This window comes from Tiliqua scincoides, chromosome 10 (assembly GCF_035046505.1).
Source record: "Tiliqua scincoides isolate rTilSci1 chromosome 10, rTilSci1.hap2, whole genome shotgun sequence".
In the NCBI taxonomy this organism is placed as follows: domain Eukaryota; kingdom Metazoa; phylum Chordata; class Lepidosauria; order Squamata; family Scincidae; genus Tiliqua; species Tiliqua scincoides.
Genome location: NC_089830.1, coordinates 23088038 through 23100500, shown reverse-complemented (window position 1 = coordinate 23100500; position 12463 = coordinate 23088038). Strand labels below are relative to the sequence as shown.

The 12463-nt window shown below is 45.6% G+C and overlaps 1 protein-coding gene across 1 annotated transcript; it reads right to left on the bottom strand.

Annotated features, from left to right (window-relative positions):
* Positions 1 to 8928: 8928 nt before the first annotated feature.
* On the bottom strand, positions 8929 to 9960 carry LOC136661027 (chemerin-like receptor 1). The gene has a single exon (XM_066638049.1). The coding sequence runs from the start codon at positions 9958 to 9960 to the stop codon at positions 8929 to 8931; it is 1032 nt and encodes a 343-aa protein (XP_066494146.1).
* Between the last annotated feature and the right edge of the window lie 2503 nt (positions 9961 to 12463).

Here is a 12463-nt window from a genome sequence, read left to right as displayed (position 1 = left end):
TGCTTGAATGGGTATTTGTCTTCACTCTTGTCTTCTCCAGTTTCCTATTTGGAATAAAAGAAGAGGAACACAAGAAGTTCACCGCTCTTTTTCTACAGCTGCTAGCAAAAGGTCTCTGAAGACTCCGAAGAAGAGCATGAAAATTATAGCCTTCTCTCTTAACTAAGAAAGTCTCTGGAGTTCAAGCGTAGCATGACTTTGCATACCAAGGTTTCTAGTTTATGCTACCCATGGAGCCGGGGGTCACTGTGATACTGGGTGGCACTGCATTGGGGGCTGCAGCAATAAAAATTTGACTATTCAGTCACTGCAAAAGTTGTAGGGGATCAACTGGCAGTCACAGCCATCGCTTTGCCCTGGCTAGCTTAGGGTGGGGAGGGAGGGAGGAAGAGGGGGAGATCTTCTTGCTGTACTCTTGGATTCAAGAGGTGATAGGTGGAGGCTGGAAGGCTGCTGGGATGATGAGAGTCATGTCTGAGACAAAGGCAGGAAGCAGGAAACTTTGGCGTAGGGAGGGGAAATCTCATACTGATCACTTTGCCAAAGTCTGCGAGCTTCTCAGAGAGAGAAGAGGTTGGCGAGTCTCCACACTAACATTCAGCTCAGGAGAAGAGATACATGCACCAGTTTCCATACAGCCTGTACATTAGTGGTTTGGTTGGGGTTTCCTGGGTGGGGCAGCCAATTGTCCAAACACACCCTACAAGTCTCTCAAGACAAGGTAATAATTGGTATAAAGCATATCCACTGCTTAAATTGCATGATTCGGCATGCTTAAAGCCTGCAGCAGATCTTGTCTACATTCTTTACCCTACCCTGAGGGACACAGCAGTTCACTTTTCCTTTGGGAAGAGGTTCCCAAACCGTGAGCCATGGCTCCCTGGGAAGCTGTTAAAACCAGCCATGGGAGCCACAGATTCTGCACAAAAATCTCACATCCCTATATAATGTATAGGCTTCTAACCCTAATAGGGAGACACTTAGTAAGTGTAAAGTCATGCACATTGGGGCAAAAAATCAAAACTTCACATCTAGGCTGATGGGTTCTGAGCTGCCTGTGACAGATCAGGAGAGAGATCTTGGGGTGGTGGTGGACAAGCTGATGAAAGTGTCGACCCAGTGTGCGGCAGCAGCGAAGAAGGCCAATTCTATGCTTGGGATCATTAGGAAAGGTATTGAGAACAAAACGGCTAATATTATAATGCCGTTGTACAAATTGATGGTAAGGCCACATCTAGAGTATTGTGTCCAGTTCTGGTCGCTGCATCTCAAAAAGGATATAGTGGAAATGGAAAAGGTGCAAAAGAAAGCGAATAAATGATGACTGGGCTGGGGCACCTTCCATATGAGAAAAGCCTATGGCGTTTGGGCCTCTTCAGTCTAGAAAAGAAACGTCTGAAGGGGGACATGTTTGAGACATACAAAATTATGCATGGGAAGGATAAAGTGGCTAGAGAGATGCTCTTTACACTCTCACATAACACCAGAACCAGGGGACATCCACTAAAATTGAGTGTTGGGAGAGTTAGGACAGACAAAAGAAAATATTGCTTTACTCAGCGTGTGGTTGGTCTGTGAAACTCCTTGCCGCAGGATGTGGTGATGGCATCTGGCCTGGATGCCTTTAAAAGGGGATTGGACAAGTTTCTGGAGGAAAAATCCATTACGGGTTACAAGTCATGATGTGTATGTGCAAATTCCTGGTTTTAGAAATGGGCTATGTCAGATGCAAGGGAGGGCACCAGGATGAGGTCTCTTGCTATCAGGTGTGGTCCCTGGGGCATTTGGTGGAGCCACTGTGAGATACAGGAAGCTGGACTAGATGGGTCTATGGCCTGATCCAGTGGGGCTGTTCTTATGGCCAGTGGCCCGGTAGGTCAAGGAAACCATCAGTTGAAAAAGTTAGGGAACCACTGCCGTTGGTGCTTAGAAACTGTACACCAAGCAGAGTTCGGCTCCTGTCGAACTGTGTAGTTGCCAATTCCCAGAAAGCTCTAACTGCCCAATCTGCATGTCTACTCAGACGTAAGTCTCTTTGTGTCTATTGATATTTGCTCCCAGGAAAGTGTGAATAGGATTGGGCAGTAAGTCTTCTGCATGACTTGGAGTAATGCCAAAGTGTCCACTGACCTTCAGTCCTGAAGCTTCCACCCTTGTTTCTGATTGGCTGCTATCTCCAAACTGCTGCTTATCTCTAATCAGCTCTCCAGGCATGCACAGTGTCGCTATTGAACGCAGTCTGAGCGGCCAACTTGAGCTGCAGCCCTAATGACTGCCTTGGCTCCTCCCTCCGTCTCTCCTTCAACCAATGAATTGGTCAAATTTCCTGCCTTAAACTCAGGTCCTTTTGCTTCTCACCCAAGCCTCAGAGTGGGCCCCACCCACCTGATGGCTTGACACTTTTTCTTGAACCTTTATGATTTTTAAAACTTCATATTTCATTTGGGCACTTCACTTTTCTCTCTCTCTCGGTTACATCCTGCCTTGTGCACTCCATTTATTCAGACTGAAGGGCTGGACAGAAATGATTGAAATAAATAATCTACTGGGTGAATGGCGTGCAGACTAGGCACCTGACCCACTGTGCTGGAGAAGTGTGCATTTATTCAGACTGAAGGGCTGGACAGAAATGATTGAAATAAATAATCTACTGGGTGGATGGCGAGCAGACTGACCCACACTAGTGGCGACCTGATGGTGGCAACCTGACCCACACTGCTGGAGAAGCTTGATGTCCTCATCACGCGACGTACACTTGACCAAGCACTTATGATGGGGAATCCCGTTGTTGACAGAGACCCCTTTCAGAAAAGACAAACGGTGAATTAGGCAACACTCACGAGGAGACTTTTTAGGAAAAATGCCCAGGGGGACACCTGCAAATTTGGCAAAAGAAGGAAAATGACCAGCCACTCGGCCAGCCCTGACTTCCTTAGAGATCATCCTGCACAGAACCTCCTCCAAACTCTGAGTGTAAATTCTGCCCCCAAGTGGAGTGTGTGTTGAGGGGGTGGGGTGGGGTGGAAGTCTAAAACCAAAAGTAAAACCTTCAGCTAAATACCTGGCAGCTGATCTATAAAGGCAGAACTTCCCAAGATGTAGTAGCTGGGGCAACCTAATTGACGATGGCCCCCTTTCCAACTGAGGAGAGGGTCACGGCCTTTCTCCTCTATGGCCTCATTTTGCATCAGATGAGTATCCATTGCATTCTACATTCTATTCAAGCTCCAAGGTAAGGGTACAAACATTCCCTTATTTTGAGGAAGCCTCCCTGACTGCTACCCACTTACAGGATGCAGGAACATGCCCCATAGGCACAGCAGGGTCAGTGCTGGAAAGCTGGTTAGAATTTGGGTCTATATTATATACCACCTTGTGCGCGCCATGTATTCTGTAGGACAGTGGTTTTCAAACTGGTGGGTCGTGACCCACCAGCTTGTGTAAAGATGCCCCGTTCCCTTTAAGGGGCAGGGGCAGGGGGAAAGCAGCAAAGCGATCCCCAGGATTGCGCCCCCTGTGGGAGGAGGGGGGCTATTTTTGAACAAACCATGCATGCTCCCAGGGTCCAGGGGGTGTGGGGAGCCCCGCGGAGCACTTGCAGGGCTCTCCGCAGCTTTTAAACAGTGAAAGTTCCAAGCGCGATTAAAAGGGTTTAATCGCGCTTGGAACTTTCACGGTTTAAAAGCTGCGGAGAGCCCTGCAAGTGCTCCGCGGGGCTCCCCACACCCCCTGGACCCTGGGAGCACATATGAATTGTGAAAAAATAACCCCCACTCCACCCACAGATCCTGGGGTCATTTTGCTGCCCCCGCCCCCGCAAAGACTTACCCCAGAAGTAATCTCCCAGGAAGTTTGAGAACCACTGCTGTAGGATATATATATATAAATAATTTACTGGTCAAGAAAAGAGGTTTTCCTGCCTGATCCTAGTTTCAGTGTGTGTGTGTGTGTGTGTGTGTCTGTGTGTGTGTGTGTGTGTGTGTGTGTCTGTGTGTGAGTGAGTGAGTGAGAGAGAGAGAGAGAGAGAGAGAGAGAGAGAGAGAAAGGGGGGAAAGAAAGGGGAGGGGGAGGGAGAGAGGGAGAGAGAGAGAGAGAGAGCGAGCAGGTAACTCCAGAGACATTTTTTGGGACAATGATAGTTATGTAACAAGAATCTGAACTGGCTACAAATGCAAGTACCTTATTTCAGTTCTTCGAAGCAACCTTCTAAAGAAGGTTTATATGCCCTGGCTTCATCAGTCTGATGGAGAAATAGGATTGTTGCTGCAATGCCACAACTGATGCCCATGGGAAGAACTAAACAGACAACAGGAAGCAAAGGCAAAAGGGTGACCTCACAGAGATGCTGCTGTGGTGCCAATTGGAGGAGACAGCTACGCCCAATGCTAAATGAATAAATGCTAGATCCTGACCATGAAATCCTTACCGTCATATTTCTGCCTGAATTTCTGCACATGCATCTCCCCCCAACACTCCTCCCCTGTGAAATCTTTGACAACATGCAAGGGGTCCAAGGCAGACCTACGGATGAGCAAAGGATCCTCTGAACACAGGAGGTTTGGAAATTACAGCCTTCAGACATCAACTGGTATTACTAGCAGAGGGTTGTGGGGTGTAACAGGGCAGTGCCCCCTCCCTCCCCTGTGAGGAATGGACCTCAGAAATATGGTAAATATAGATCTTTCTATTCACTTGAGCTTTTTGGGGTCCCACTTCTACTTCCTTTCCTTTCTGTCTCATAATGAAATGATCTCATTATAGGAGACCCCAAAGAAACTGTGTGCTTGGATAGCAGAGAAAGCAGAGAATATCAGAGACAGCAGAGACAAGCAGAGATAGCAAAATGGGGTCCAAGAGCCCTGAAAGAAAATGACCCATCTTGTCTTGCCACAAGTTTTATAATCTGGTGGCCTGGAAGAGTTTGATGCTCCTGTGGGACAGTCTTAAGTTCTCTAAGAGAGTATTGTTATACGAGCAGAATTTTGGGAGAAGGATGAAATAGCATGTCCAGTGTGTTCCAGAAAGGGGGACAGGGGGTCTTGCTTCTAACTATCAGGATCCAGGGAGGCAGATTTTCCCATGGTCAGGGGTGTCTTGGAAATTAGACCCTTGGCGTGAAGGAAGTTGACTGGGATCTAACTTGCTATGCCAGACACCTGAATATTCTGACAAGTTGTTAATTCAGTCTGCAGTAAGGTTTGACTATGCCAAGGCCCCACTATGGACAGCAAGGCAAATGGGAAAAAGTGCACTCGCAAGAGCTGAGCTGCACAAAGACCTCTGTCTTTGCAAGACCTCTACTATCAAGATCCACAAACATGCTTCACAAACAGTTTATCCATCAGGAGTTTAAAATTCTACGGTGAGCATCGCACTAATGTTGGGGAACAAAGCGGGAAAGTCTCATGCACCCTGTTCTGTTCACGTCCTCACAATATCCAAAGTGTCTTTCCTAAACTGTAGATAAGAGTTCTTTTCCGCTGCCCACAAGAAGATTAAATCAGCATAAGAGAAAAAACGCATGTTACATAGATACATAGAAAACCTGTCCCAAAAATTTGAAGTGATGTAGTAACTTTTGTACCAAGTTGGAGAGAATTTGATGACCTTCCAATGCAAGGACTTTGATCTGGGTGTTTTAACCCTCCCCTCTTCCCATCTCCACCTTCAATGGTTTCAAAAGGCATCTACCAGCATTGGCTTCCAAGCACCACACTGTACCCCACTGCATCCTCAGAGTATGGCCCACTTACTTGGTGACTCCGATGTGCTTGAGTAAGTGGTTGTCCTCAGAGCTTTCTCTGTCTGCTCTGCTCTACCTTTCTCTTGCCTCGGCCAGCTTTCAGGACACAAAGATTCCTGGAGTCCAGGGTGTTTTATACAATTCTTCATGCAAATTAATTGCCTGGAAATTTCAGTTCCTCTTTCTTCTTGGTAGAATCAGACTTTCTAAGAAGTTTTGCACAATCAGGAAGGTGAGAATGGCACAATCACGTATGCCAATTACACTTACCATAAAATTTTGCCAAGTAATAAAGATCCAATTATCACTTTGCCTTATCTCTGGGTCAATCGGATTCATGGATCTCCTGCAGTGGTTCCCAACCTTTTTCACTTGCATATTCCTTGGCAGCCTATTTCCATAAATTGTACCCTTCATATTAGCAAAATGTTTGTAATTAATAACACAAGCCCTCAACTCCTCTCTATAAAAGCCCAGACTTCATGTATTCATCACAGTGTTTTCTCTTTTTATCTGTTTGAAGAACAGAAGACTCTGCCTTTGCACTGTTTTGCACCAGAAGTGTGCTGAGAAATTCTGGGTGATTGATCACTTTCCATATTATGTTTCAGCTTTTTTACTGTGCTTGTTTTCAATCACTGGTTCATACATGAATTGATGACCAGAAACTAGCTATTGGTAGGGCTTTCACAGCCAACTAGCTACCTCCCTTTCTGCCTTGCTGGACCTGCAAGCCATTCTGGAGCATGCCATTCTTTTTCAAGTACCCCTAAAGGTCCTGTTGAGTGCCCCTGGGGGTACATTTATTCAGACTGAAGGGCTGGACAGAAATGATTGAAATAAATAATCAACTGGGTGGATGGCGTGCAGACTAGGCACCTGACCCACTGTGCTGGAGAAGTGTGCATTTATTCAGACTGAAGGCTGGACAGAAATGATTGAAATAAATAATCTACTGGGTGGATGGCGAGCAGACTGACCCACACTGGTGGCGACCTGATGGTGGCGACCTGACCCACACTGCTGGAGAAGCTTGATGTCCTCATCACGCGACGTACACGCAACCAAGCACTAATGATGGGGAATCCCATTGTTGACAGAGACCCCATTCAGAAAAGATAAACGGTGAATTAGGCAACACTCACAAGGAGACTTTTTAGGAACAATACCTGGGGGGACACCTGCATATTTGGCAAAAGAAGGAAAATGACCAGCCACTCGGTCAGCCCTGACTTCCTTAGAGATCATCCTGCACAGAACCTCCTCCAAAGTCTGAGTGCAAATTCTGCCCCCAAGTGGAGTGTGTGTTGAGGGGGTGGGGTGGGGTGGGGTGGGGTGGAAGTCTAAAACCAAAAGTAAAACCTTCAGCTAAATACTTGGCAGCTGATCTATAAAGGCAGAACTTCCCAAGATGTAGTAGCTGGAGCAACCTAATTGACGATGGCCCCCTTTCCAACCGAGGAGAGGGGCACGGCCTTCCTCCTCTATGGCCTCATTGACTTGCTGCTTGGGCCCTATTTGGACCAACCCAGGTTTGGGCGCGCAGAGATGGCATGCTTTGCTCCACAGAGCCTGCAGGCATGTGAAAAGCTGCGATTGTTCTTGCTGCACTTACACAACAAGTTGACCTCGTAATGTATCTGTTGGTGTGGAGCTTTCCTGTTCAACCCACTCTGAGTAGCCAACTTGAGCTGCAATGGTAAGAACTTCCCGGGCTCTTCCCTTCACCCATATATATGTTTCGCATATATTCTTCGTGAGACTGGATCTGCGACAAATGCCAGTTCCTTACCTTCAATCTCTTGAACCAGGCTTTGTAAAGAAGGCTTCTGCAACCCCCTCCTCAACAATCAGAAGTAGAATTTCTGCCTGCAGTGCCACAACTGATGCCCAGGGGGAGAACTAGACATTACTAACTGAATGATGCAACAACCAAAGGGTGACCCTGCAGAGATGTCGCCATGGAGCCACTTACCTCTTAGAGACCAGTTCTTTCCTATGGAAAATGTTTGGTACCTCTGATCCCTTAGGGAAAAATTACTCTATTTGTACTAAATGAACACTGGATCCTAACCCGGATGTCCCACCCCTCATATTTCTGCCTGAATTTCTGCACATGGGCTGTGCCCACTTACTCATCCAGTTGTATGAGTTTTCCAGATTCACAACATCCGGTTGTGAAATCGCCAACAACATGCAAGGGTTCCATAGCAAACTGACGGATGTGGAGAGGATCCTCTGAACACAGGAAGTTTGGAAACCGCTACCTTCAGACACTGGTTTGTGTTCTGGTAAGGGATTGCAGCAAGACAATGACAAAGCAAAGAGTCTCCTCCTTTCCTCTGAAACATGAACAACAAGAACAAGATCAAAGCAAACAACATTTTATTCTCAGATGGGAGAAATAGCAAAATTATTTCATGTTACATCACAGGGGCTGGTTTTGCAAAGTGGCTCTTTACAAAGCCTTTAGTAAGACTCGTCAGCCTGGGAAAGCAGCTCATCTGAGAGAAGGAAAACTCTGATCCCAAACCTCCACTGCCTTGTGGCTACATCCAGTTATGGAAAAGGCTTCAGGAGTCAACCTCGAGGCAAAATCCAGAGCCGGAGTCCCTGAGGCAGTTCATGGCCGAACACAGTCACGTTCTGGCAACTCCTGCGACGCTGCTGGAACCAACCGTATTGGCTTCTGCCTTTCCGTCGGACCATTTCAGCGACGTGGAGAGGGGAAATTTGCTGCATGGGAAACAGTCTATCCTCCATATCTACTTTACCCAGGCTTTGCGCACTGGAGAGGACACTCTGTTCCAGAACCACCATTCAGAGCACGATACCATAGTCTTCTGAGACTCAAGGATGCCAACATTAGTAAGACTGAGGACCTTCTCCTTAGTAATAGTGCCTGAAATCTCATAGCAAGACCCCACTCACAGAGTGAAACAGCATGGAGACACCCCTACCATAGGAATGGAGCAACATTAATACAAGCAGATTGTAAGGGCAGAGTTGCAAAACCAATTTGCAAAAAAATAGTAAGAGAATTCATCTACTTTTCTGTTCTGAAGCAGAGAAGCGGAAGAGTGGAAAGAGCATCACAGATGCATGGTAAACACACTTAAGAGAGAATGCATTGAATAATATTCTGGACATTGGGAGGGTTGGAAAGAGGGTGTGAGCATCAGGATTCACAAGCTGTGGGACTCCAGCTCAGCAGAGGATCTGCTCCTCGTGTTTGTGGTGCTGTGGTTGCTCTCCTCAGTGAAGGCTTTTGCAAGGACCGAGAGGAAGGAGCATCTCAGCTTCTCCTTGAAATTGTGGCCCATGCAGAAGTACAGGATGGGGTTCAGGCAGCTGTTGAAAAAAGCCAAACTGTATGACAAGCGAAGACCTATAGGCACCAGAACAGGCTTCTTGGGGTAATAGAAAGTTTTCACTTTAAGGAAATAAAAGATATGAAAGGGGAACCAACAGACAAAAAAGGCCACAATCACTGCAGTGATGACCTGGAAGGGCTTGCTGGATTCTGACAACTGGTCCCTCCTGAGCTTCACCACAATTGCTCCGTAGCACACAACGATGATGATGAAGGGGATGATGAAACCAAAGATGAATCGGATGAGAACCAGAGCATAGTAGATCGTTCCTCCCCCATCATATGTGCCATAAGTGCTCCTGCACTTAGATTTATTTGCCTTGCCATCATAGTAAATATCCTTGAAGTATAAATGTGGAGAACACAACCCCAAAGCCAGGATCCAAACACCCAAAACCACAAAGGAAGCCAGTCGGGGTGTCCGGCGATTTTGAGCCCACACAGGGCACTGCACGGCAATACAACGGTCGATGCTGATGACCATCAGCAGGTAAATGCTGGCAAAGAGATTGAGGAAAACAATGGTGTGGTTGAGCTTGCACATGATGGAGCCAAATGGCCAATGAAATGCCAGGCCTACATGGACAATGTTGAACAACTGGAAGAAGCTGCAGGTGAAGTCGGCGATGGCCAAGTTGAGAATCCAGACAGTGTGGACCGTCCTCTTCATTCGGAAGCCAGTGATGAAAATCACCAGCCCATTCCCAGTGGTCCCCAACACAAAGACTAGGCTGTAGGCTACTATGGAGACCGTATTCACTATGCTCCATAAGAAATTCTCATTCTTGACCAGATGCTCATTACTGGGGGTAGTAAGATTTGTTGGTACACCTGTGTTCTCCATTGCTTGAATGGATAGCTTTCTTTACTGTAGTCGTCTTCTGTTTCCTGTCCGAAATAAAAGAAGGTGTGCCAATTAGTTCACCGTTCTTTTTCTAAGAGCTGCTATAGCAAAATGCTTTGAAGACTCAAAAGACAGGCGTGAAAGTGCTAAACTTTCTGATGAAGTGCCTAGATTTGCACAGAGATGGGCAAATCCAGCACATCACTATGGAAGTTCCATTGACCTACTGAAACTAATAGACCTTGATAGCTCTTCCAGTTTTCTGAAAACCAGAAGTGTCTTTCTGGCATCTCTGGAGGTCTTTATGAGGCCTGTAGAGGACTCTGTGGGCCTGAGAACACCTCTGAACCATGACTGGAGAACATCTCTAGTCTCATTTGTTGGTCCTATGAACCAGACCTGCAGATTTTTTTTTATCCAGGAGTGGATTCCCCATGGTTACCAAGGTCCAACTGTACTCGGCTGTTAAGACAGAATAAATTTAAGAGTGGTCATGGAAAAATAAGCTCTCTCTCTCACACACACGCACATGCACAGAGAGAGAGAGAGAGAGAGAGAGAGAGAGAGAGAGAGAGAGAGAGAGAGAGAGAGAGAGAGAGAGAGATTAAATAAATCTTGTAGAACAAAAGCTAACCAATCACCAACTATCACAGTCAAAAATTCATTTATGGGTAGGAATAACAGAAGCTTGAAATCATGAGAAAAGGGAAGATTTCCATTCCAATGTGGTCCCTGTGTGTAGGTTTGTGTAGGTTTTTTGTGGGGAAGCTTCGCATTTCTTTGCAAATAATAATTATTAATTAATTATTAACAGTATTTATATACCGCTTTTCAACTAAAAGTTCACAAAGCGGTTTACAGAGAAAAATCAAACAACTAAATGGCTCCCTGTCCCAAAACGGCTCACAATCTGAAAAAATGCAAATGAATACCAGCAGACAGCCACGAGAACAGACAGTGAGGGGGGGCAGTTACTCTCCCCCTGCTAAAAAAAGGAGCACCCACTTGAAAAAGTGCCTCTTACCCAATTAGCAGGGGTTAATGGAAATAATGGAAATAATGGAAAAGAAGACCCTGATTTTAAATAAATCATCATCATCATTGAATGGAGTCTGACTTGAGTTGCAGCCCTTATAACTGCCTGTCCTCCCTTCCTCCTTCAACCAACGAATTGGCCCATTTTCCTGCCTCAGATTCTTCTCCACCCCGCCCAGGCCTCATCCACTTGATGGCTTGAAACTTCATCTTTAACGTTTATGATAATTACAACTTCTTATTTCATTCCTATTTTGTGCCTTTTTTTAGGTGGTGAGCCCTTTGGGGGCAGGGAGTCATTTAATTAGTTGATTTTTGTCATAAATGTTTTTTTTTAGCGATACATAAATATTCTTAATAATAATATTTTCTGCATTTCACTGGTTTTTCTCTCTAGGTCCGCGATTTTCAACCGTTTTCAACTCACGGCATACTTGCAAGGCTCTTGCAACTCACTCTCATACTTGCAACTGTCAAGCTTTTTTTTTTTTTTTTTTGACAATTTTCATGCTGCTCTACTAATGGGGGGGCTCGCATCCCTGCTAATAAATGTCCCTCCCCCAAACTCCTGCGGCACACCCATAGACCATCCAGGGCACACCAGTTTGCTGCAGCATAGTGGCTGAAAATTGTTACTCAAGGTTATATACCACTTTGTATGCTGCATTTATTCAGAGGGAAGGGTGGGACATAAATGATTCATATAGATAATCCACTGGTCTTCAAGAGGTTGTCAGAGGTTTCTCTGTCTGAACCAGCTTTCATATGGATAACATTGAGAGAGAGAGAGAGAGAGAGATCCAAGGTCATTATTTTGGAAAATGGTTGTGGCTGAAGATCTCCTGTGGGACAAAGTAGTCTTAAATTGTCAAAGAGAGGATATTGGTTTATGGGCCAATTTTTTTTTTTTTTTTTGGGGGGGGGGATTATGAAATAACATGTCCAATAAGCTCATGGAAAGGGGATTCCTGCTTCTATTGAGATCCCGGATGGGGTATAGATTTTCCCATGGTCAGGAGTGTCTTGAGAATAACATTTTGGAGTTATGGCAGTTGATTGGGATCTATTTTGCTATATTAGAACCCCAAGATTCTCTGACAAGAAGTTGATCCAGTCTACTATAGGGCTAGACCAGGGGTGTCCAAAGTTTTTGGCAGGAGGGCCACATCATCTCTCTGACACTGTGTCAGAGAAAAAAAGAAGTAATTTGCATTTCAAATTTGAATAAATTTACATAAGTTTACATAAATGAATATATTAAAGATGAACTTATATGAATGAATGAAGGTCGTGAAGTAGCTCAAGTCCTATAAAAGGCCTTGCACAAAGCAAGGTTGGCCTTTCCTTTGCTGCCGCTACTGCATCACAGACATGAAACAGCAAGCAGTGGAGGAAGACTTCATCCCACAGCATACATGAGAGGTCAAACAGTCGCCCTCATGCTGAGAGCAATTGCACTGGGCCAGTG